This window comes from Cantharellus anzutake, assembly GCF_015039405.1.
Source record: "Cantharellus anzutake strain C23 chromosome Unknown EI90scaffold_15, whole genome shotgun sequence".
In the NCBI taxonomy this organism is placed as follows: domain Eukaryota; kingdom Fungi; phylum Basidiomycota; class Agaricomycetes; order Cantharellales; family Hydnaceae; genus Cantharellus; species Cantharellus anzutake.
The window spans coordinates 1332222-1356349 of record NW_024066965.1 but is presented as its reverse complement, the minus strand read 5'-3'; the positions used below and the strand labels follow the sequence as shown (position 1 = coordinate 1356349).

At 47.3% G+C, this 24128-nt stretch overlaps 7 protein-coding genes across 7 annotated transcripts; 2 read left to right on the top strand and 5 right to left on the bottom strand.

Annotated features, from left to right (window-relative positions):
- Nucleotides 1-8269: 8269 nt before the first annotated feature.
- EI90DRAFT_2970197 (uncharacterized protein) lies at nt 8270-9306 on the top strand. The gene is made up of 3 exons (XM_039055679.1): nt 8270-8288; nt 8367-8553; nt 8605-9306. The coding sequence occupies exon 3, from the start codon at nt 8689-8691 to the stop codon at nt 8944-8946; it is 258 nt and encodes an 85-aa protein (XP_038918271.1). The 5' UTR covers nt 8270-8288; nt 8367-8553; nt 8605-8688; the 3' UTR covers nt 8947-9306.
- EI90DRAFT_2870617 (Carboxylesterase) lies at nt 8370-8651 on the top strand (the record flags this gene model as incomplete). Its single annotated transcript, XM_039053851.1, has 2 exons — nt 8370-8553; nt 8605-8651. Coding segments are annotated over 2 exons (231 nt in total), but the record flags the coding sequence as incomplete, so codon positions are not given.
- A 233-nt stretch (nt 9307-9539) lies between the features above and the next one.
- EI90DRAFT_3288217 (uncharacterized protein) lies at nt 9540-12426 on the bottom strand. Its single transcript, XM_039067099.1, has 9 exons — nt 11766-12426; nt 11524-11706; nt 11269-11455; nt 11100-11220; nt 10694-11040; nt 10408-10602; nt 10181-10312; nt 9992-10105; nt 9540-9907 (listed from the first exon to the last, which is right to left on the bottom strand). Exons 1-9 carry the CDS (start codon nt 12063-12065, stop codon nt 9765-9767), a joined length of 1722 nt encoding a protein of 573 aa, XP_038918270.1. The 5' UTR covers nt 12066-12426; the 3' UTR covers nt 9540-9764.
- An 898-nt stretch (nt 12427-13324) lies between these two features.
- EI90DRAFT_2915191 (Carboxylesterase family-domain-containing protein) lies at nt 13325-14972 on the bottom strand (the record flags this gene model as incomplete). Its single annotated transcript, XM_039054538.1, has 6 exons — nt 13325-13497; nt 13591-13973; nt 14036-14156; nt 14205-14388; nt 14468-14653; nt 14712-14972. The coding sequence occupies 6 exons, from the start codon at nt 14970-14972 to the stop codon at nt 13325-13327; spliced, it is 1308 nt and encodes a 435-aa protein (XP_038918269.1).
- Nucleotides 14973-15547: 575 nt separating this feature from the next.
- EI90DRAFT_3050177 (uncharacterized protein) lies at nt 15548-16574 on the bottom strand. The gene is made up of 3 exons (XM_039059744.1): nt 16354-16574; nt 16090-16275; nt 15548-16029 (listed from the first exon to the last, which is right to left on the bottom strand). The coding sequence occupies exons 2-3, from the start codon at nt 16189-16191 to the stop codon at nt 15961-15963; spliced, it is 171 nt and encodes a 56-aa protein (XP_038918268.1). The 5' UTR covers nt 16192-16275; nt 16354-16574; the 3' UTR covers nt 15548-15960.
- Nucleotides 16575-17642: 1068 nt separating this feature from the next.
- On the bottom strand, nt 17643-20256 carry EI90DRAFT_3050158 (Alpha/Beta hydrolase protein). The gene is made up of 9 exons (XM_039059743.1): nt 20133-20256; nt 19878-20072; nt 19612-19798; nt 19437-19557; nt 19011-19360; nt 18651-18857; nt 18419-18550; nt 18172-18285; nt 17643-18055 (listed from the first exon to the last, which is right to left on the bottom strand). The coding sequence occupies exons 2-9, from the start codon at nt 19962-19964 to the stop codon at nt 17910-17912; spliced, it is 1344 nt and encodes a 447-aa protein (XP_038918267.1). The 5' UTR covers nt 19965-20072; nt 20133-20256; the 3' UTR covers nt 17643-17909.
- Nucleotides 20257-22730: 2474 nt separating this feature from the next.
- Nucleotides 22731-23616, bottom strand: EI90DRAFT_3050150 (uncharacterized protein). Its single transcript, XM_039059742.1, has 3 exons — nt 23576-23616; nt 22968-23524; nt 22731-22912 (listed from the first exon to the last, which is right to left on the bottom strand). The coding sequence occupies exon 2, from the start codon at nt 23407-23409 to the stop codon at nt 23113-23115; it is 297 nt and encodes a 98-aa protein (XP_038918266.1). The 5' UTR covers nt 23410-23524; nt 23576-23616; the 3' UTR covers nt 22731-22912; nt 22968-23112.
- Between the last annotated feature and the right edge of the window lie 512 nt (nt 23617-24128).

Below are 24128 nucleotides of genomic sequence, written 5' to 3'. Positions count from 1 at the left end.
TGGGAGGTTCAAACGAGACCACCACCAAGCTGTTCCCTGGTTCTTTAGTTAGGATGGGGAAGTGTACTAGTGTTATTTATTGTAAATAAAGTACCAATCCGAGTGTTTTGGCTAATTCTATTTTTATGGGTTAGTTTTAAAGTTCCTGGGAATTGACTTACAGATAAACCGAGCCCTGCGGAGCTGTTTCTTTATTGAAATTTCTTAATTTGTCTAGGTGTAATTCTGTGTAGCGTTGTTTAATTTGGATTTTAAACTTGAATTTAATCTTCTACTTGGTGAAGTTTCAAAGATTCTATTTAGTTAATGAATTTGGATTATGTCTGGAGTGTCCCTTGAGTTTGTTTTATTTTTGTCTTATTTTATTGCTTGTTTTAACAGTAGCAAAATAACTGTTTTGTGTTTACACTTTGAAATCTGGAGTGTTAACCAGCTCTCCTGTTGAAATATCTACTTAATATTTCTCTCCTTAATTGCTGCCTTTTACTACAGTGGCAATCTTAACTGTATATCACTTTTTCGCACTGGAGTGACAACCAGAAATGCTTGAGAAAAATAATACTCTATTTTCTTACTTCTCTAAGGGGGCGAAAAGTCGCAGAAAGGGTCTCCCTTTTATACTCCTTGGGTCGCCTTCCTTTTTCACGCTCTACCTTCTATTTACAGGATTTATTTACAGTGTATTTTTCCCAAACTGAATAAAAAGTGAAATTTTCACGCTATAGTTCCACTGCGCTTTGCTGCGCTGAACTGCGGCTCTACTGCAGTCAGACTGCGCCTGGAATCCTTATTGTCCTTCCTCGCCTAAGCTATTTTAATGGTTAATTGGAATTTGTCTGCGCCGCATTTGCCGCAGTTCCCTATTTCAAATTCCCCATATTTCCCATTAAGTTTGCTATGACTCGGTCATACTGAATTCAAACCTCGCATTACTATGCGTGCGACTGTGCTGAGACCTTCAGCTGATTTATTCCAATTTTATTTAGTGACATTTAGTTAAAATGAGACTGAAATGATAAATGAGTGAATTATTCAGGTTTAAAACTGAAAGAAAAAGTTGCTAGTAATCAAGAATTACTCAAACGAATGTGTTATAGCTCTCTACTTCATTAGAACATCGTTCCCTAAAATTCCCGCCATGGTCCGTCGTAGTTTAGTAGTTTTCGTGAATTTCGTTCATATTCCCTGATTCCCCTTTGTATTATCACATCCTAATCCTCCATATGTATTGTTCGTTGTTATAGTAGGTCGTCCTCGAAGATATCATATTTTTATGTATTTTATTTAGGGCTCTAGACCTCTTGAAGCTGTCTTCCCGCGTGTTTTCAGGTTTCTAACTTCATGTCCTTGTATCTCATTCATTTCTGGATGTTTTCTCACGTTCTTGGTATCATAAATTTTCATTTATTCCCACCTTTCCAATGGTACTAAGGTTGTGTCCTATTTCCCTGTATTCGTTGAGTTAGCAAAGTTTCGCGCGCACATTCGGTAATCACGTGCGTCGTTCCCATAGTTGTTCGTATGCGGGAGCCGTTTTCGTTTAGTTGTTCGGGATTTATGATATGCGCGGGTGTTTATTTCTTTCATATGGGCTTCTGTGATTTATTTCAGATTTTTCCCTCATGTTCTAAGGTTGTTTTGCACTTTCCGTGCTTTGTTTTGACCGGGCTCTTCCTTATTTGGACGGAAATTGGTCTTCGCGATCTGCCGAAGTGCGGATCTCGGTTCCGACGGCCGGTTCCCTGCGCATCGCCACCCTCACGTGTCATTACACATGATGCGGATTCCTATATTCCCGTCATGGGTATAACTTCACAACGGCTGGACCGTTTGGGCTGAGAATTTGCATAGCTATAGTTTCCTATTTTTCATAATTTCCGTGTAAATTTCGTTGTATGTTTTAATTATGGATCCTACGCAATCATCGTCTTGTCCCTGAGCTCGGACTTTTGATGTTGCTATTCCCGTTATTGGATTTCTCATTAACGCATGATCCTTTTATTATGGAAATTTGGGAGGATTAAGAGTAGATCCCTTCCTTTCTAATGGGCTATCAAGCTTGTCTCGGTCGTTACTAGTTAATCTTCGCGCTTGCTTTTTAGACATTGTCCTCGTTTTGCAGGAGTTTTAGTCATATCTCCGTCGTTTATGGGTAGTTTCCCCTGTAATTACTCTCATTGGTTCCGTTTGGGGGACATCTACATTTCCTATTATAAACACGACTTTGACTTTTGCATTAGTTCCTGAGGAATCTTTGTTCCGTGGTACTTCCATCCTTGCTACGTGTGCGGACATGGGAAAGTAGTTTCCGTGGAGGTTCTCTGATTATTTTTATAGTCAAATCTTGGTCGATTGTCCTAATTCTTGGTTTAATATTTGCTATAAATTCCCCCGAGAATTCCGTCTCGTTGATGGTAAGCTTGAAGTATTTTTGTTATTTTTCTTTCTTTCGATTTATCGTGTATAGTCATAATAATTCGTAAAAATTCGTAAAATTCGTTAAAATTCAGGTCCTTCTATGTTCTCATATCTATTTGTCGTATGAGGTTTTTGTGATTTATCTGGCATATTTCCATAATGGGTTTCCATAGTGTGGCCGTTATTTCTCCTACAACGCCTACACATCTGGTTCGACAATATATTCACCAGCACAAGCTCAGTGGAAAACCACAATAAAGCACTATTGTGGTTGTTCACTCGCCTAAAAGGGGCGAAATTCTACATAAGCCGGAAAAAATTCCAGCCATTTGCCCCAATCCTAGACGTTCTAGGAAGCCATGTGGACGAACAGGGCATCCACACTTAAGCGGATAAAATGGAAAAAATCCGCAACTGGCGAGAGCCAGTAGACCACACAGGAGTCCTAAGATTCCTGGGAATGGTAGAATATCTATCGATATTCATGCCAAATGTCAGTGGTTACACAGGATCACTGCAAACAATCTGCTCAAACAAGCAGACATTCAGGTGGACACCACTCCACCAGAAATGCTTTGATGAGATCAAACATCTAGCATGCAGGGCTCCAATCCTGAAGCCCGTCCAGTGGAACCCACCAGAAAGCCTCTCAGAAGAAGAGAGGACCAAACTCCACGTCTGGGTCATAACAGACACATGCCCAGCGGGCATGGGTGCATTAATTGGACAAGGCGAAAGGTGGCAGACTTGCCGCCCGGCCGCATTCATGTCCAAAAAGTTCACCAACACACAACATAGGTACTTCGCCTACAAGCTCGAGGCACTGCGTGTCCTCGAAGCACTCATGAGATGGCAAGACGACCTCATGGGAGGCCGTGAATTCACAGTAATCACGGACCACAAAGCTTTGGAATATTTCAAAGCGAAAAACCACAACTCAGGTAGACACCTGAGATGGCAAGCCTTTTTCGCAAGCTTCAATTGCGAAATAAAATACATGGAAGGCCACAAGAACAAAGTGGCAGATGCACTCTCACGATACTACGACTCGTCAACAGACGAGGATCTGCATTTCAATGACTATGTGTCGGTGGACATCCACCTGGACAAAAATGCAGAAGACATTATCCCTGACAGAATCGAGGAATACGAAGAACTGCTACTAAGCAGTACCCTGAGTAAAAACTCAGAGAGAAAGAGACTCGCAGCGATACATGTGAGAAATACCCTAGAGGAAGCTCTAGGGGGGAGTGCCCAAAATCTGGAAGAAATCATAATTCCAGAAGAGAACCTTCAAAAACAATTCGAAGAAAAAGACCTCATTGAGGCAATAAAATCTGGATACTCGAAAAGCCAGATCCACCGGGAAATCCTAGAGAACCCGGGGAATTTCAAAAACTTCTCTGTAAAAGATGGGCTGATAACCCGACTTGGAGAAGGAGGGACGACCCAAATAGTAGTTCCGAAAGGGAACTATGAAAGGAAGTCCATTCGAGGAATAATCCTCGAGAACATCCACGAAACACTTGGACACCTAGGATCCAAGAAAACAGTGGAAACCCTCCGTCGACACTTCTGGTGGAAGTCGATGAGGAAGGATACCCACAAGTTCTGCAGGTCTTGCGGAACTTGTCAAACGACAAAGAAAAGCACCAGGAGAAATCCCAGAATGCTTCACCCACTCCCGACCCCGGAGACACCATGGTCGTCAATAGCCATGGACTTCACAGGTCCATTCCCAACAAGCTTGGGATATGATTACCTCTGGGTAATCATTTGTAGGTTGACGTCCAACATCCAATAAAGACAACAACGAACGCACTAGAACTAGCATTGGTATTTCTTTGTGAAGTTGTAAGACTCCACAGTCTACCACACTCGATCATATCAGATCGAGACTCGAAATTCACATCAAAATTTTGGCACGAACTACACCGAATACTCGGTGTGCAGTTGAAATCCACAACTGCATTCCACCTGCAAGGCAATGGCCAAGCGGAAAGAATGATACAAAAAGTAGTACAAATACTATGCATGATGGTTAGACCAGATCAACGTGACTGGGCAGCGAAACTGTCGATGGCGGAATTCACGATCAATGCAAGCTCAAACACATCGACAGGATTTGCCCCGTTTGAATTAATCTACAGCCATATGCCAAAGATGTGCCTAACAGCACCACTCTCGGACTACCCAGGAGTAAATGACTTTTCCCAAAAAGCGAAGGAAAACCTCATGGCAGCACATGACGCAATAATACACAATCGTGCTGCTCAAACAATCCAGGCGAATAAGAAAAGACGCCCGGACCTGGCTTTGAGAAAAGGCGAGCTTGCATACTTATCCACGGATAAGCTGAACCTACCCAAAGGGAGGGCAGGAAAACTATAGCCCTTATACATAGGGCCTTACGAAATTCTGGAAACATTTCCAGAGATGTCAAACTACGTCCTCAAGTTGCCACCACAACTTGAACAATGCAGAATCCACCCAAGATTCCACATATCCCAGCTCATACCTCATGAGCCAAATGACCAGGAAATCTTCCCAAATAGGGAAGTAAACATATTCTACGATTTTGGGGAAGACCCCGATCGCAAAGCAGTAGTTTGCAAAATCCTAAACCACGCGTGGGTTCACAACAAACTCTGGTTTAAGGTCAAATGGGAACCCCTAGGAAATTGCAACGACCTCGTCCACCTGGATGAGTACCTCACCTTACAAAATGTAAGGGAACCAGAAAAACTCCCTATCAAAGAAGACAGGGGACTCTCGGCATCACTACACCCCCAAAAACAGAGGCAGAGGAAGTAAAGCCAAGGGACGATGGCCCACAGCCAAGAGCGTGGGAAAGTTCTGGGCAAGTAACTCGCCTAGACCACATGAACCACAGGCTCACGTGCAAAAGAACACACAACTGCGGTGAATCCCACACACGCAAGAATGAAAACCCCTCCCACCACCACAAGAAACATAATGACGAAATGTCATTCTCTGGGGGAGGCAACCCTCGGTTCAATCCAAACAAGCCACCGGATATTGAAATATGACAACCCGGGGAGCAAGGCTCCCTGGAACAACAACAACACCAGGTGCAGATAAGTGCCATGGACTACACAACGCACGCAGCACAAATGAGTGCCGCAAACCAACAACCATCCGCGTTGCTAACAGGCACTGCATACCCCCAGCCTCCTCAGAGGGGCTTCCAACCATACGCAGTGCAAACTGCACCGATGGCGCAACAAGCGCCATTCCAGGGGCAGCATTTGCTGCTGCAGCCCCAGGCATACTCCCCAGGGAACTTCCCTGGCCAGATCAACCCCTGGATTGGCCAATTCGGCCCAGGTCCAACAACACCCCAGCCAAATGCAGGCTGGGAATCAGCCATTGCGTCAGCGGTAGCTGCTCAGACAGGTCAGCTCTGCGAGGAGCTGAAAGAGATGAAGTCCCTCATAGGAGGGAGACGAGGGAGCGACAGCAGCTCCTTGTCCAGACCATCCAAACGGGCATGGTCTGATAACTCGAGGGCATCAGAAGACGCCTGCGACCATTGCGCCCACTGGAGGTGCGAATACAACAGAGCACGAAGAGATGCTGAGGGCATCTTTGACTCTCTGAAAGACACAGAGAGAGAAGTCGATCTCCAAAAAAGGGAGATTGAGTTACTGAAATGCAAGCTCAGAGAAGCACGTGCACTGGCAGACCTCGCTGCCAAACCCATCATGACGGGGGCCTCCCAGGTCAGGGGGAGGGGATACGGTTCCGGGCCTCATGAGGCATGACCCCACATGGGGACTAGCACATCAAGGGGTGGGGCACCGACTATCCCGCCACCCCGTGGGCAGGCGACCCTGTCCGGGTTGCATAAGGGCCCGCCCTCAGAAGGGCAAACCCATGTCGAGGGGAAGAGGGAGAGCGGTAGGCAACCGATGGCAGACCCTAAAACGGGGACCACTGCCAGAGGCGGTGGGTCGCTGAGTACCTCAGCACCCTATGGGCAAGCTACCCTGCAGGGAAGTGTCCACATGCTATACGAGACCGCCAAACTCAACAAGTTCAGCAAAGTTGAAGCTCCAGTCGACGTAACAATCGACCCCAACTTCCCCATGAGGAGAATAGCGGGGTCAGAAGCGGTGCACGACACCGCATATGCTTGGTGGACAAGCGTGAGTGGGAAAGAATTTGTACACTGGTACAAACAGGCCAAAGCTGCCTTCAAAAGCGGCAAGGTACACAGAACCCTTTGCGAAAAAGTGAAGGAAACTGAGAAATACTTCTTGGGACTCCCGAGTATCGCAAGACTTGCAGAGGAGTATAATTCCCTGGAGAATAAGGGAAAAATCTCCTGGGAAAGTCTAGGCAAAGCCGCCTATCTAAAGTCCCAGTTCAAACCACTCAGGACTCCTGAGGAACGTGCTGCAAGAACTGTGGAACAGGAAGCAAAAGCTTCCAAATACCGGGAAAGAGATGCAAGTCTCCGTGCTGGACAACCAGCCCAACGACCACCCTTCCCCACGGGAAGAACGGTAGACCTACCGTACTCTACACCTGAGCCAAGTAGCTCAGGAACACAACAACCCGCTCCCACCCAGGGAGCGCCCACTTTGTCAAGCCCACAGCCCGACAATGTAGCCCAGGCTACGTCATTGCATCCGATGCAGCAATTGGATGTCCAGATGAACAACCCGGAGGAAAACCCTCCTCCGGGGCAATGACTCCACCCTCGAGAAAAGGGAAAGTGACATGGTAATACACCATCGAGGCACCCATGAAAACACCTTCCCCCAACTCGAGGCCCCGCACACAATACTGTATGCAAGGAACCGCAAGTAACAATTGCAGAAATCTCCACTCCGTCAAAAAGACCCACATCCACCACCGCTCGTGTGTAAACACCACTTACACACGAACCCTCACGGAACAAGTGAGGAACACCAAAGACATACAACCTTTGGGTCAAAATTCATTTTCGACAAACTCCACCATTTTTTTTCCCTGCGATACCAATGTATCGCCGTTCACTTCAAAGTAATGGCCCACACTCATTTATTCCTTAAACCCTCTCTCTCTCCTTCACTGACATGTACAAAATCGCCCACTTTAAAGTGGCGACAACAAAACACTCATTGATAATTCCAAACTCAATGTAAATCAATTATTAAAAAACTTTGTTTTATTCACTATCAACCTTGTATGCGTCACAAATGCAATGCAAGGGGGGAGAATGTCAGGGCAATAGCCCTGAACCCCGAGCCACATGTAAATTAGATACATATAGTCATGTGGGCAAGCAGGAACCTCCGGGTAACTGCTTACACACCACCGTAAAATACACATACTTGTATCACTTACGGCCTTGTGTGCTGAGCTACCCAAAGACCTCACAAGTGCCCTGCCAATCAGAATGCGATTCAAGTTCATCCTAGCTCTAATTCAGCAATACATGAAGAACCATTCTCGGATGTCCTGGAGGATGACATAGAGGTGACATTGGAGGAAGTTTGCCAACATCTCAATGGTGAAACCTTACCCAATGGGCTTGCCAAGGTGGATGGTGGCCTTCAGTCAGGTTTAACTGCGGCTGAAGAGCATGATTCAGAGACCATCAGAGAAGTCAGTGTGGCAATTGAGTCCGAAGTTGATAGCAATGGGTTGGGACAGGGTAAACAGGTGAGATGGACGAGGGATCTAGAAAAAGAGATGGAAATGTACTGTTTTTGACTCTATAGTTGCTAATTTAGGAAATTTTGAATTGAAAATCTGCACAGCCATCCAATTCTACTCAAATGGCGTGACACCGGACAAATGAACCGCTAGGCCTGCGTGACGCGTGACAGGTTCTTGGTCGTGTGAGTACAGTATGAGTAGTAAGTAGTTCCTTCCAGCATCTCGGCCCCTCAGCTTCTGACATTTAACGTTGTTGTGACAATGTTTCGGACATTCAGAACGAACCCATCATCTATGTCTCTTTCAATTATCGTCCAAATGCCTTTGGCTTCCTCGGCGCCCCTGAACTGGCAGGCGAGTCTACGACCGGAACACTCAATGCTGGTTTACACAATATGATCAGTGCATTTAAATGGGTGCAGGAAAACATTGGCACTTTCGGAGGCAACAAGAATCGAGTGATAGGTATTGAATTCCGATCGATTCGCGGTTACAATCTGAATTTGGTCTGTCAAGTGTTTGGTGAATCGGCAGGTGCAATTGCAATTGGGACTCTCCTCGTTGCTGGAGGACATTATGTGAAACCTCACAACTTATTTCATGGTGCCATCATGGAGAGTGGGGCTCCAGCAGGGTAAATTTGAAGCATCCATACTTTGCTTTCTTTCTTCCCGATTTCCGAGTCCCTTGTCTAATTATCATTCCATTTCTATCGCTAGTCTCCCCGTTCCCACTGTATCTGATCTCGTGCCCTGGACAAATATCTTCACTACCACACCAGGCTGTCTTCCCTCCGATCCCTCGATCGTATCATGCCTTCGAAACCGGTTGAGGTGCTTTACCAAGCTTCGCTCGTAACGTTAAATGCGACGATGGACTTCGTACTTGTTTACAATCGAGTGGTGGACGGATTCTTTTTCCAGGAAGGGAAACATGTGGTGGAAGAGGTCAGAAAGGGGAATGTAGCAGATATGCCTATCATCATGGGGTGCAATCTCGACGAAGGAACATTATTCGTACCTCACGTTTAACACTGCGCACGAAATAGTGTATTCTTCTCAGAGGTTCGTGCATATGTGTTCCTTGACCATTTCTCTCCACAGTGGGAGAAAACACCAAATTGAAACGTCTCATCCTCCATAGTCTGCATATGGCCTACTTACACATTCGTTTCCGACTTTTTGCTTTTGTGCTTGTTCCGTCGTGGGGCCGCAGTAGGATTGTTATACGTTGGAAACCTTAGCGTAGCGATGCCAGAACAAACGATGCTCTTCAAAGACCTTCTGGCATACTGGTGATATGAATATAATGTTTGTAGTGTCTGAACGTCGAATGGGCTGGTGAGACAAGAGGCTGTCCATACATGTAGGTTAATCATTGAGAATCTAGCATACGGGCACCAGATCAGAGCCAACTCATGTCAACCCGAGTGTTTGCGAGAAATCTCACTTCGGCTCCAACTGGAATATAATATGGGCTGCAGGGAAATAGAAGAAATTCGTCAAGAGAATTTCCCATTGATCACAAGTTATGCGCAAGGACCTCAGAAGAGTATCAAACTCCAGAACGGAACTTGACATTAATCAATTCAGATCCCAAGTTGCATGCCAGACATTTCGACTTTCAACATCATGCACACGGTGGATCAGTCCAGTCAGAGGACAATTTGTACACCTTTAGAAATTAAACGCGTCCGTGAAGTCCTTCCTCTGGAAGAACTCTATTCCCTTCTTCCGGAAATCATCAGTGATGACATCGAAGTGCCCATTCCCAATCTGTAATATGTGGTGTTGCTCTCCGTACTTGGGCCAATTACGCACTATGTCAGCACACAAAAGCAACAGTAAATGGGTCAGTTCTCCTGGAAATGAATCGGAAGTGAAGGGGTAGGGGAAACGCTCACAGTACGGGCGGTTAGGATCCAGGGAATTTGCAAAGGCGACCCAGGCGCTGATCATGTACGATGAAGTCGTACCCAGAACTGGGTTCCAATCATAGATGGTGTGCATGCCAAATACTAGCAGCGCGATCGATGTCGAATGAGGATACGAAAAAATCAGAACCCTCGGTAAAACATTGGGAAGAGGCTCACCGGACGGAAGCTCACTCCCGTGAAAGGCACCTAAGTATACCGGTACTCCTGGAATCACCTGAGTATAAAGGTATGTCCATGCCGGATAATGTGCACCACGCCTGAGATACGCATCCAGGAGTGCACGCCGACCTATATAATTCCCCACATCAGGCAAAAACCGGCCCCATCGGTAAGCATTCATTGTTCCAAGAGTTCTCCCGACAGTCAGAGTAGACAATACACACCGCTGTGGAGGACAATGTCCCCGAACAAACTCGCAGCCCTCTTGAATTGATTATTTGGCCCAAAGAACCGATCGTTCTTACTCACTCCAACCGGATCATAGGGACTTCCAATTGCCGGAATATCGGGGTATAACTCCAGAAGGCCCTTGAAGAGCTTCGTTTGCTTCACACTAAGATTCCCAACGTAAAACCATTCTGCAGCGACAAGACAAACGGGATAGGAGCAACGTAAGTGTTTGGATAATACAACGTTTTTCTGGCGGAGAAATTTTCAAGAAACACGGACCTCTGAAAAAATTCACCATTTGATCGGTGTTGTTGAACGTATGGGGAACTAATAACGTCCCTTCGTCGAGATTACACCCGGTGATGATAGGCACATTCGCTACATAACCCCGTCTCACTGCTTCTGCCGCACGGATCCCCCCCTTGAAAAAGAACCCATCCACTACTCCGGTGAAAGCAAGTGCAGGGTCCGTCGTATTTAACGCCGCGAGTGAGGCTTGGTAAAGCACCTCAGAGGGTTTCGAACGAAGACATGATATGACTGAGGTATTGAAGGGAAGACAACCTGCTACTGCGACAAAGATATTTGTCCAGGGAAAGACGTCAGATACAAGGGGAATAGAGATACTGGTAATAAAATGAGACGAGAATCAGATGGAAAACTAGAGAAAGTCGAATGATGGTACCTTGATGGAGATCCGCTCTCCATAACGGCACCATGGAATAAATTGTGCTGTTTCACATATCGACCACCTCCAGCAAGGAGGAGAGATCCAATCCCAACCGCACCCGCCGACTCACCAAACACTGGACAGGTGTAAACCCCAAATCCATATTGCTAGAGCAAGAACTAACCTGTCACTAGGTCCTTGTTTCCTCCGAAAGCAGCAATGTTCTCCTGGACCCATTTCAAAGCGCCGACCATATCATGTAGGCCAGCATTGAGCGTTCCGGTGGTAGAAGCATGTGCCAGTTCAGGAGCAGCAAGGAAACCAAACGACATTAGACGGTAATTGAAGGACACATAGATGACAGATTCATTCTGAACAATCCAAACAGCATTACATATCAGAAAATTAGGGCTGAGATGGCGGAAGGAAGTACTCAAACCAGAAAAACGCTTTGCTTGACGATCACCGAGCCATTATATAGTTGCGATGCACCGAAAGTGTTGCCTCCTCCATAAATCCAAACCATCACAGGAAGTTTCGCACCATGGGGTAAGTTTGAGGGTCGGAGGACATTAATGAAAAGACAGTCTTCTGACATGTCAGAAGCCGTTAGATTCAGGGTCTAGAAACAGATCATCCGCAAAAGTTGAAGGGGAATCAATATGAGGACGAAGGACATACACTAAGCGGCTGTAAACATGCTTTTCCGTACTTGATGGCATCTACCGTATGACTCGGACGTGGTTTCAGTGGTTGGGGCTTCGCAAACCTCAGCTTGCCCAATGGAGGCTGAGCATACGGAATGCCCAAAAAATAATCCTGACGGAACTGGGGTGAACGAAGGCCTGTAACGAGTCCTTGAGCTAGTTGAACCCGAGGTGTGTGCAAGGAAGGATGATCGATGGGCGGCAATGAAAACACAGAATAGCACAGTGAGGAAATCACGAGGAAAGCGTTTCTCGCCGTCTTAGTAGCCCCCATTATCAGCCCTGATGTGATGTGGCTTGCCGAGGCCGCTGTCTATCGGTGGGGGGTATGGATAACAAATGAAAAACGGGGTCAAAGACCGCAGTTCTCTTTGACGAAGTGGAGCTAGAGGTCATGCTAAAAGCAGGCGAGGGAGTTGATAAGGATGCGGAGCCCATGGCAACACCCTATCGGTTAATGGGTTGGGTTGAACTGAGGTGCACGGAGGCGAATTTGGACGCTGTTTACTCCAGATGTCATTGAACCCCAGGGTAAGAGTTGTATATTGCGATTTTCGCCAAATGTAAGCATCATTCCCATTTAATCTGATGTGGCAGGGTCTTGGCTTTCGACATCCTGAACTGGTTCCTGTGCCTCTGGCCACGGATACAAATCTAGATTACATATATGAGAACCTAGAGCCAATGGTAATATCTCAACTCCAAATGAAATGCACTAGCAACGTCTTAAAATGACTCGATAAGAAAATCTCTGTCGTTTACGAGAGACACACAGAAGAGTGTCAAGCCCCAAAAAGGAACTTGACATTATTTAATCGAGACTGTCCGAGTCGCACGTCAGACATCTCGACTTTCAGGTGGATTAGTCCAGTCACAAAACAACAGGCACACCTTTTAGAAATTAAACGTGTCCGTAAAGTCCTTCTTCTGCAAGAATTCTATTCCCTTCTTTCGGAAATCATCAGTGATGACATCGAAGTGCCCATTCCCTATCTGCAACATGTGGCGTTGCTTTCCATACTTGGGCCAATTTGGCACTAGTCATCATACAAAAACAAATGAGTAATGGGTCAGTCCTTCTGGAGACAAATCTGAAGTGAAGGCGTTAGGAGAAATACTTACAAGATGGGCGGTTGGGATCGAAGGAATTCGCGAAGGCGACCCAGGCCTTCATCAAATATAACGAGGTTGTGCCCAGAACGGTGGTCCCATTCTGGACGGCATACAGGCCAAATACTGTCAACCGTGATTAACAGGTACAAAAAATCAGAATTGTCCTGCGATGAGGGGTTGGGAGAAGTCACTGCAAACTCACCAGCTGGAATCTCACTTCCGTGAAAAACACCATCGTACACTGGTTCTTCTGAAGTCACTTGAGTATACAGGTATGTCCATGCCGGGTAGAACACAAAGCGCCGAATATACGCATCCAACAATGCGCGTCGACCTATATAATTCCCCACATTAGACAAAAATTAACACCATTTGTTGTTGTTTCAAGCGTTCCCCTCAAAGATTCGATCGGAGTAGATGTCACGCACCGCTGTGGAAGACGACATCCCCAAATAAACTCGCGGCTCTCTTGTATTGATTATTGGGCCCAAAGAACCGATCGTCTTTACTTACCCCGACAGGATCATAGGGACTTCCGATTGCGGGAATATCGGGGTATAGCCCCAGAAGGCCCTTGAAAAGCCTCCTTTGTTCTGACGTCGCCACACTAAGGTTCCCGAGGTAGAAAAATTCCGCGCCAGACAAGGCAAACAGAAAGTAAGTGTCTACAGTACAGCATTCTCCACGGGAAGAATTGCAGGAAATGGTCAAGGAACACGAACCTCGGAAATAATTCACTATTTCGTCCGTAGTGTTGAACGTGTGGGGTACGAACAACGTCCCTTCGTCGAGATTGCACCCCGTGATGATAGGGACATCTGCTACATTTCCCCTTCTTACTTCTTCCGCGGCACGTTTCTCCTCCTCGAAAAAGAACCCATCCACCACATGGTTGAAAATAAATGCGGGGTCTGTCGTATTTAACGTCACGAGTGAAGCATGGTAAAGCACCTCGGAAGGTTTCGAACGAAGACATGATATGATCGAGGGATCTGAGGAAAGACAGCCTGCCGCTGCAGCAAATATATCGGTCCAGGGCAGGACATCGGACACAGTAAGAACGGGGGCACTAGGGATGGAATGGAATGATAATCAGATCAAGGACTGGGGAATCGGAGAAGAGATTTTTACCTTCCTGGAGCTCCACTCTCCATAATGGCGCCATGGAATAGATTGTGCTGTTTCACATAATGCCCACCTCCAGCGACAAGGAGAGATCCAATCCCAACTGCACCTGCCGACTGACCAAACACTTGATAGGCGTAAATTTCACGAAATTTCAAATTCCTACAGAACGTACCTGTCACTCGGTCTTTGTTTCCTCCAAAAGCAGCAATATTCTCCTGTACCCATTTCAATGCGCCAATCATATCATGCAAGCCGGCATTGAGTGTTCCGGTAGAAGCGTGTGCCAGTTGAGGAGCAGCGAGGAAACCAAAAGCATTTAGACGGTAATTGAAGGAGACGTAGATGATAGATTCATTCTGAATTAATCCAAACATCGTCACAACCGCCTTATATGTCAGAAAATGGGGCTAGGATGCTAGAAAGAAGCGTTCGTACCAGATGAACGCTTTGCTCGACGATCACCGAGCCATTGTATAGTTGCGACGCACCGAAAGCAAAACCTCCTCCATGAATCCAAACCATCACAGGAAGTTTCGCACCATGGGGCAAGTTCGAGGGTCGAAAGACATTGACAAAAAGACAATCTTCTGACAAGTCAGAAGCTGTTATGATCGGGGTGGTCTAAAATAAATCGTTGGCAAAAATCGGAAGGAAATCACTTAGAGAACAAGGGACATACATTAAGCGGTTGAAAACATGCTTTTCCGTACTGGGTAGCGTCTACCTTATGACTCGGATTCGGTCCCAGTGGTTGGGGCTTCGCAAACCTCAACTTGCCCAATGGAGGCTGAGCGTACGGAATGCCCAGGAAATAATCCTGACAGAATTGGGGCGCACTAAGACCTGTGACAAAACCCTGGGGAAGTTGGATTTGAGGGGATAGAACGTCGCGTTGCCAGTGAGAAGATGCGGGTAACAGCCACCACGCACCCGCGTACATGGAAGGATGACCGATGGACGACAGTGAAAACACAGAATGGCGCAGCAATGACAAAGTTACGAGGAGCGCGTTTCTTATCGACATCTTGGTAGTCCCCATCGTTAGTCCCGATGTAATAGAGCCCACTGCGTATGACTAGACAGCACTCCAGGGTATGGATGGCAAATGTTGCACGTTGGCAGTGCGACCGCAGCTGTCTCTGAAAAGTACCGGGGACTAAGACGCAGGCAAAAGCGGACAAGGAAATCAGCGAGCATAAGTAGGTTATTGCCGATGATAAGGACGCAAAACTCGTGGCGAATAGCCTCCCCTAAAGTAGAACTCCATTGGCAACTGGAGTATATTCACAGGAGTGAGGGACGTTGAATTCTGATGCCGCTCGCTCAGGTGTCATTGAACCCCAGGGTAAGATTTTGACATAAGCAAATGTCCAAGGACTACCATTTCCGTTCAATTTGGCGGCTTGATGTCACCCGGGCCGAAAATCAAATTGAAATGGGCGTTCCTGTGATATAATATTACAAAATCATATAGGCTGGGGTCCTGCTTAGTTCATGTGCCTGGACTCCCGTGTGTCTGACGTGTGCTCCGCGGCCGAAAGTGTGAGGTCGGGTGGCGTGTCATGCCTGGCATTGGGTCTTGGGTATTCATTTTGGACATTCATCTTGAGGCAGCGAGCACAATACTCTATCGTACACATTGATACTCGCCAGGTGACAGTTGTCCACATTGGTCATTTGCAAATCGATCAGGAAGGAACTTACCAGTCACTCGATCCTTGTTTCCTCCAAAAGCTCCGATGTTCTCTTGCGCCCATTTCAGTGCACTGATCATATGGTGTAAGCACCAAGGAAACCAAAGGCGTTTAGACGGTAATGTAGATGATAGATTCGTTCTGAATATTGTGACAATAGCGTCATATTTATGTCAGAAAATGGGGCTGAGATGCCGGAAGGAAGTACTCGTATGCCCAACGATCGCCGAGCCATTACATAGTTGCGACTGCACCGTAAAGAAAATTCCCTCCATAGATCCAAAAAGTCAGGCCCGGGACGAACTAAAAACGAATCATTCACAAAAGCTGGAAGGAAAATCGCTACGAGAACAAGGGACGCACATCAAGCGGTTGAAAACATGCTTTTCCGTACTTGGTGGCGTCCATCTTGTGATTTGGTTTTGGATTTAGTGGTCGGGGCTTTGCAAACCTCAATTTGCCCATGGAGGCTGAGCATAGAACATAATCCTGATCCTGACCGAATTGGGGCGCACTGAGACCGGTGACAAGGCCTTGAGCTAGTTAAACCTGAGGTCCGGCCAAGTTGGCGGGAGATGGGACATCGCGCAGTCAGTGACGCGCACCAGCGTACAAGGAGGGACAACTGACGTGTGGTAGTGAAAAAACAGAATAGCACAGTGAGGAAATTACGAGGAGAGCGTTTCTCATCGCTGTCTTAGTAGTCCCCATAGCTAGTCCTGATGTGATGTCGCTAATAGAGGCCACTGCGTATCAGTGGATAGCATTCTGTGTTAAAGAGTGGCGTATATTAAGCGTCTGGGCTTTCGCTGGTGCTGTGACCGGAGCTCTCCCCGACGAAGCAAAAGGGGACACAGAAGTCATTGCGGACTGTGACCCTAGCGTGGTGTGATTAGTCAGATTGCCGATACGGACGCGGAACCCGCGGCGAAAATTTATTGGTGGCGGGGATTCCGAGGAGTTGTTGTTGTTGATATCAGATTTGTTAGTACAGTATTTACCCCGCCGTCTCGTTAGCACGTGACAGAGAGGCATATCTCACTACATTAATGAGGGGACTTTTACAAACGCAGGGTGTCATCGGGTTAGTAGGGTCGGGGTGACGGTGTCCTCTGGGGGATTCGGAGGAGTGAGGCTCCATTGCTTACATATTATGTAAGCACCAAGGCTCTCTGCTGTCTCATTCCCTTATGTGACTCTCTGTTGTCCAGCGGTCCCCATTCTTAGGAATTTGGATGTCAGCGTTTTGGAAGTTGGCTCCCACTAGAGTTCAAAATACGTCTTCCATGACTCGTCGTTCTACGTCACGAGTCTGAGTTCGACAACATGTAAGAACGCACTCCTTGCTCCCGATTTCCAGCGACGCTGTCGATCGCACCATACATGTCTCTGTGGTGGTATTGATCTCTAGCCCCGCAGCCGGCCTCGTGGTAATGCACTGCAGCCATCCACTAGATGAAACCACGGCGTACTAAGCAAGACCAAACTATATCGGAAGTGATATGTCCATATAGGAGAAGAACTTCCTGTTGTGTAATATCTATAATGTAGTCCTCAAGGTTGTGTCTTCAGGGTGTGTCGTCTGTATAAGTTGTGATGCCGTCTATGCGTCCTGTCGCATCTCCTGTCCTCGTCGCTCTACTTCTTATCATATCTCCTACTCAGCCTCCTCTTTGGCTTGCTCGTACTCCTGGTCCATCGTTGCGGTACATCTGCACAACACAATATGGGGGAAGTTCACATGTACGGGTGATACATATGGATACGATGAACATTTGTGGCGGGTCGCGTTCTAGAAAACATCGAACGGATGCCATTGGTGTCATCGAACGGTCGAGGAGTCCGTCCGTATGTCACGTCATGATCCCAACGCATACATTATTTGGAATATAAACGTTCAGTCCCAATAATAATATCTAAATGTGATTACCTAGCGTATCAGGCGCTAGATACGATGTCAACGGCAAGAATATACTCAACCTTAGTTCCAGCAATGTGGAACTAAAAAAAAAAACCCCAATGAAAAAAAACTATCCATCGGTTATAAACTAAGCGCAGCGCATTCACGCAGCCTTGCCCAAGAAAAGGGGAGCACCTGAGTCCAAATTCAGATTAGGCCACCAACCAGGTCTTAGTCTCCTCAAAACCCATCGACGAGGAGACCAGTTGTAACAACCTGAGCCTCAAAAGTTAAACACATCCGTGAACTCTTTCCTCTGCAAGAACTCTATCCCTTCCTTTCGAAAATCATCCCTAATGAGATCGAAATGCCCATTCCCAATTCGTAACATGTTACGTTCCCATCCGTACCTAGGCCAAAATGGCAGCACTTGAAAGAGCCCGCCACGCACACATACCAAACACAAAAGAACAATGAGTCAGAAAGAAAAACTTTGTAAGAAAAGAAACAGAAGCGAAGAAGTGGGAACCGAGGGGCGTGCTCACAGAATGGGCGGTTAGGATCGAGAGAATTCGCAAAGGTGACCCAGGCGCTGATCATAACTAACGACGTTTTGCCCAGATCCGAGGTTGTATTCTGTATAGCATACAGTCCAAATACTGATTTATAGCCCACCCGCCCGATATTGATGCAAAGTTCAAAGTGAAGGGGGGGCATGTGAAAATTAATCAGAAACCTGCTATGGCAGCGATGAAGGGTAAGAGGGGGGGGGGGGTTGAACTGCAAACTCACCAGCCGGGAGCTCACTTCCGTGATAGACACCTTGGTACGCTGGTGTATCTGGAGTCACTTGGGTATAAAGGTATGTCCACGCTGGGTAGAAACCAAAGTGTTTAATATACGCATCCAACAATGCGCGTCGACCTGAATGATATAATTCCCCGCATTAGATAAGAAAAAATGAACGCCATTGGATGTATTCTACCCCCAAATTCGATCAGACTCGGAATAGATAGGTACGCACCACTGTGAAAGACAATATCCCCAAGCAAACTCGCAGCTCTCTTATACTGATTATTCGACCCGAAGAACCGATCGTCTTTACTCACCCCGACAGGCTCGTAGGGACTTCCGATCGCAGCAATATCGGGGTACAACTCCAGAAGGCCTTTGAAGAGCTTCGTTTGTTCTGGCGTCGCTACGCTAAGGTTTCCAACGTATAATAATCCTACTGCAGCCCCGCAACAGAACAAGCACAAAACCAAAAAGCCGGAAATGAATGTGTAAGTAAGCCATATGCAGACTATGGAGGATGAGACGTTGCACAATTTGATTTTTTCTCCCGCCGCGGAGAGAAATGGTCAAGGAACACACATGCACGAACCTCTGAAAAAATTCACTATTTCGTCCGCAGTGTTGAACGTATGAGGTACGAATAACGTTCCTTCGTCGAGATTGCACCCCGTGATGATAGGCACATCCGCTACATTCCCCTTTCTTACCTCTTCCGCCGCACGTTTCCCTTCCTGGAAAAAGAATCCGTCCACAACTCGATTATAAACGAGTGCGAGGCCCGTCGTCGCGTTCAACGTTACGAGCGAAGCTTGGTAAAGCACCTCAGACGGTTTCGAACGAAGGCATGATATGATGGAGGGATCGGAGGGAAGACAGCCTGCTGCAGTAGTGAAGATATTTGTCCAGGGTACGAGATCGGATACAGTAGGAACGGGGAGACTAGCGATGGAAATGGAATGATAATCAGACAAGGGACTTGAGAAAGGAAGCAAAGGTATGGATGATACAAATTTACCCTGCTGGAGCCCCGCTCTCCATGATGGCACCATGGAATAAGTTGTGATGTTTCACATAATGTCCTCCTCCAGCAACGAGGAGAGTCCCAATCGCAATCGCACCCGCCGACTCACCAAACACTTGACAGACTAAATTCAGATTATGGTAACCGCGAATCGATCAGAATTCATTACCTATCACTCGGTTCTTGTTTCCTCCGAAAGCACCAATGTTCTCCTGCACCCATTTCAATGCACTGATCATATCGTGTAAACCAGCATTGAGCGTTCCGGTCGTAGAGTCGCTTGCCAGTTCAGGTGCGCCAAGGAAGCCAAAGGCGTTTAGACGATAATTGAGGGAGACGTAGATGACAGGTTCGTTCTGAATGTTCGAGATATTGTCACAACAATGTTCAATATCAGAAGATGGGGGGGTTGAGATGCTGGAAGGAAGTAACTACCAAGAGAACGCTTTGGGCGACGATCGCCGAGCCGTTGAACAGTTGTGAAGCACCAAAGTAAAAAGCCCCTCCATGAATCCAAACCATCACTGGAAGTTTCGTACCGCGGGGCAGGTTTGAAGGCCGGATGATATTGATGAAAAGACAATCTTCCGACAAGTCAGAGGTTGTCAAGCCCGTCAGACCCCCGAAAAGCTAAAGAACGAAATTATTCGCAAGAGTTTGGGGAAGAAAACGAGGGGAAAAAATGCTAACCGGTTGCAAACACGCTTTTCCGTAAGCGGTGGCGTCTATTCTGTGACTCGGATTCACTTTCGGTGGTCGAGGCTGAGAAAACCTCAGCTCACCCAATGGAGGCTGAGCATAGGGAATCCCCAGGAAATAATCCTGGCGGAATTGGGGCACGCTAACACCTGTGACGAGGCCTTGAGCTAGTTGAACCTGGGGTCCAGTCAAGTTGGTGGGGCGTGCAACGTCGCGCCTCCAATGAGAAGATGCGAGGAACGGCCACCGCGTACTCGTATACAAGGAAGGATGACTGATGGGCGATAGTGAACACGCTGAACAACACAGGGACAACGCCACGAGAAGGTGTCTCATTGGTGCCTTGGTAGTCACCATTGCCAGAGCTGAAGTGATCTGACTTGTTGAACTCGCTGGCAAGCGCGAACCGTGATCGCTTTATAGTTGGCCTCAAGCTGGATGTGTGGTCCCAGTTTTCCCTTCTCTGAGAAAGCGAGGATCGAGATGCAGGTGAAAGCAAGACCAGAAAGCCACTTGTGATAAGGTTCTCGTATATGATATGTCCAATTTCACCAAACTAAGAGTATCCAACTCCATCCGAACTCGGTGGCTTGGGCGCCGCAAGCCAAACTGAATTATGTGTCTATGCGGGGTCGGGTCCAAATTTGGACTAAGTGCCTTGGCGTCCATTTAACCGAGGCTCATCCAGCCAATTGTAATGTGCCCCGCGATTCTCCACAAATTGTTGAGCCTTCGGACCAAGGCCACGAGCAGCGCTGGTGCTTGCCAACGCGGGGGGCTGACAGACAGACTGAAATAGAGGCTGATACTTGTGCATCCTGAATCCCATATTACAAAGTTTGGCCATCTGATATGACAACGACCAAACTACGCTCATTCAGGCGGAAAGGAGGACACGCAACCGAGCTCCTCAAGGCATGACACTCGTTGACCCAAAGGTATGCTCATTGAACACTTCCGGCGTGATCCACGTCCTACCCTGTTGAGCTACCACTGCCCAAACATTATCCGTGGACATGATGAGTTCATGAGCAGCTGAAATTATGATATCTGAGTTACCATCCGGCCCGACGGCCGCCGTTCTTCGTCTGAAAAATAACTTGCCATCATAGGAAAATTAAAGCCACCCTCGTATGGCCCGTCTTTATCAACAACCCCATATATCACAAACCGAACCATCGCCACATCTTTCCTATCCGGCAAAATAGCCCTCTTGCCCTTCACCTCTCCCAGGTGAACCATAGGACCTCTGTCATAAATGCCACTCGTAGCGTCCAGACCCTCGTTTGTATATTAATCGGTTGGGAAAGTAGGATATATCTCGCGCTTCAATAGTTTCGTGGAGGTACAAGTTCCACAGTCGCGCCAGAAGATCTACTCGGCATCATGGCTTTAGAGTGCAACATTCAGTATAAATCCCAGAAAGCTTTGAGCGAGATGAGTTCTTAAAAACAAGACGTGAGATTAGCAATTTCTTTGTTTGCTCACCTAACGATCAGAGAGCCCAAGACTCTCAAATGACCTTATCTCTTTACTCCCTCCCAACCCGATCGTAGTTTCACATCTGGCGATCGATCGTCGGAGAAATTCATATCAAAGGGAGCAGCGTCAGTCGCAGAATTCGGAAATGTTAAAAAAAACGTGGACTATACGGAGGTAATGATAAAATGTGAATAGTCGACCCATGACTCATGATGGGACATCGGAACGCCAAAACGCGAGCTCAAAGTTGACGAAAAACTCACCCTCAAGAAATCAGCGATGAACGTCAGCGCTCGACGCATTCACAACCATGGTCTTTCACAATCTCGAGCCTCTACCTTCCCACCTTTTTATAGGCGGGACACTGGGGTCGTTCCGAACGTGACCCAGGGAAAGTGAGGGTGTGTTGCGGAGGATCGATGGGCCTGGGGACGTGTTCTTTGTGGGTGCGTGTGTACGTGCGTGCTGGGATGAACGCTGAAGATAGGTAAGAAGTGGATTATAGGCAACTTGTTAGGTGCGAAGGCGAGGGTTATTTTGACGGGCGTGGGGAAGGCTGTTCTTTGTAGGTGCGGGTGGGGGTGTGTATGTGTGGGTTGGGGACGGGAGGACTTGGGCAATTGGATATGGATTGGAGAACAGAGACAGACATTCATACAACGAATCGAGCGTGATAAAGAAGAATCTGTTCTCTATTCTCCGAGGATCGCGTCAATGGGCTTTGCTGGGCTTTGGTTGGAGTGGATGACGCGGATAAGGCTACGTAGGAACAGTCGTCATGGTTGATGAATCACGAGGGCACGATGCCTCCATTCATTCACCAATGGGTTCCATTTGAATCCAAATTTAGGTTGATCCGAGGCGTCTGGCAGAGATGGATGTGGGTTGAGGTTAGACCGATGCACAGAGATTGAACAACGGTTGGATTAAGTGTGTAGGTATCGACTGACAACTTTACGTTGGGAACTTGACAAGCGCGCTAGTTTCCGCTTCGCACGCTGACCGATTCGCAGAGAAAATAAATTATAAAACAAAAAGGAAGGCAAACCGCATGTTGTCTTCCTGTGCAGCGACGGGAGCCGAAGCGATAGACATATTATTAATAAACCAACTAGAAAACGGTCCTTCTACGTGAAGTCAGTTGATCAATACAGGGCCACTACGGGGCTGCAGTCCCCAGAGCTTCGCAGGTGATGAACGGTTCGTCCGCGGTCTGTCCATTGCTCGTCGGATCGTATCGAGTACCTGTGCTTGGGCACACACCCACTGCAAGAACGAGCGCTTATTGCGTAAGGACTTTCCTAATCAGTCGGCTTCAGGGCTGTGTGCTCATACTGCCCAAAGTCACTGACACCGTGTTGAACTCTGGAATCTTGCTCGATCTTCATCACAACATATCCAACATGAAGCGCGCTAAAGAAATCAAGGGGAAAGTCAAGGGGAAATTCAGGGAGGTATTCCCGAAGAAAGACACTTCATCGCAAAGTGGTCAAGCTTCAAGGGCAGTGCCTTCTCCCTTGCCATCGCCGTCCGGCAACACCAGAGGAGATATGGAGGAATATACCAAAGGAAACGTCAAGGGCATAATTAAGGGGAATACCGACTTGAAACAAGCTTCGAGGGTGCCTTCTTCCACACCCTTGCCGCCGTCGTCGGCCGACCCTGGCGACGACACCAGAGTCAACCCCAAGGGAGACAATGAGCGAACTCTCAAAGGAAACCTCGAGGACGATGTCAAGGGAAATACCAAGGGTGACACTAAAGGCGCCACAAGCGTTGGTACCATTTGGAACGGTGTTAAGAGCGTACTGCGTATTGCGCAGGCGAGTCTGGATAGTGTTCCCGTTCCCGGCCTCAAAGGCGCGATCGGCGGTTTCCTTGAAGTAGTTAACCAATTAGAGGTGTGCTCTGCCATAAGCGCTAGTGGGGACGTCATGTTCAAACTCTTATAGAAAGTGGGAGCGAATACCGATGCGATTCGTCAGCTTCAGAAGAACATTGAATTCTTCAAAGATTCGATATCCGAGCCTCTCAAACGCTATGGCTCTAAGGATCCTATTCCTTCCGAGGTAGCTGAGGCGATCGATACTTTATCGACGTGTGTATACATCTCTGGTTGCCTATCGGAGTCGGGCTAAACTGACCGTTTCTTTCAGCCGGCTTAATGCAGCTATTGCACCATTGCAGTTGTTTCTCGACCAGAACTCTGCGTCCCTATGGGTGAATCGCGACGAAATCGAAGGGGCTGTTCGTCTGGCTGGGGAGGAGATGCATAATGCTGTGATCGCCTTTCTAGTCAGCACTCTCCTAGTATACATAAAGTTTAAAGCTAATTCCATGGACGTAGGCTTTGCAAGCAGTCCAAGGCAATTTAAGAATGGAAACTATCCTTACACAGATTGAGGTACGGCGCAGTTTGCATCAGATCTCTCAAGCTCCTAGGCTGACCAATCCGTTGGCGACTTCCTGGCCACCTTAAGGTAATTTCCGTTTGTGGCCATGGAA

Excerpts from the sequence above, each read along its gene's own strand:
- EI90DRAFT_2970197 (XM_039055679.1), top strand. The coding sequence starts at position 8,689 with ATGGTGCCATCATGGAGAGTGGGGCTCCAGCAGGGTAAATTTGAAGCA.
- EI90DRAFT_3288217 (XM_039067099.1), bottom strand. The coding sequence starts at position 12,065 with ATGGGGGCTACTAAGACGGCGAGAAACGCTTTCCTCGTGATTTCCTCA. Across the intron at positions 11,456-11,523 it reads TCAAGCAAAGCGTTTTTCTG|AATGAATCTGTCATCTATGT; the intron begins GTTTGAGTACTT and ends TGGATTGTTCAG. Across the intron at positions 11,041-11,099 it reads GAGAGCGGATCTCCATCAAG|TATCTCTATTCCCCTTGTAT; the intron begins GTACCATCATTC and ends TTTTATTACCAG.
- EI90DRAFT_3050177 (XM_039059744.1), bottom strand. The coding sequence starts at position 16,191 with ATGGGCAAATTGAGGTTTGCAAAGCCCCGACCACTAAATCCAAAACCA. Across the intron at positions 16,030-16,089 it reads CATGTTTTCAACCGCTTGAT|TTCGTCCCGGGCCTGACTTT; the intron begins GTGCGTCCCTTG and ends ATTCGTTTTTAG.
- EI90DRAFT_3050158 (XM_039059743.1), bottom strand. The coding sequence starts at position 19,964 with ATGGTTTGGATTCATGGAGGGGCTTTTTACTTTGGTGCTTCACAACTG. Across the intron at positions 19,799-19,877 it reads TCGCCCAAAGCGTTCTCTTG|AACGAACCTGTCATCTACGT; the intron begins GTAGTTACTTCC and ends TCGAACATTCAG. Across the intron at positions 19,558-19,611 it reads AAACAAGAACCGAGTGATAG|TGTTTGGTGAGTCGGCGGGT; the intron begins GTAATGAATTCT and ends TAGTCTGTCAAG.
- EI90DRAFT_3050150 (XM_039059742.1), bottom strand. The coding sequence starts at position 23,409 with ATGGTACCAACGCTTGTGGCGCCTTTAGTGTCACCCTTGGTATTTCCC.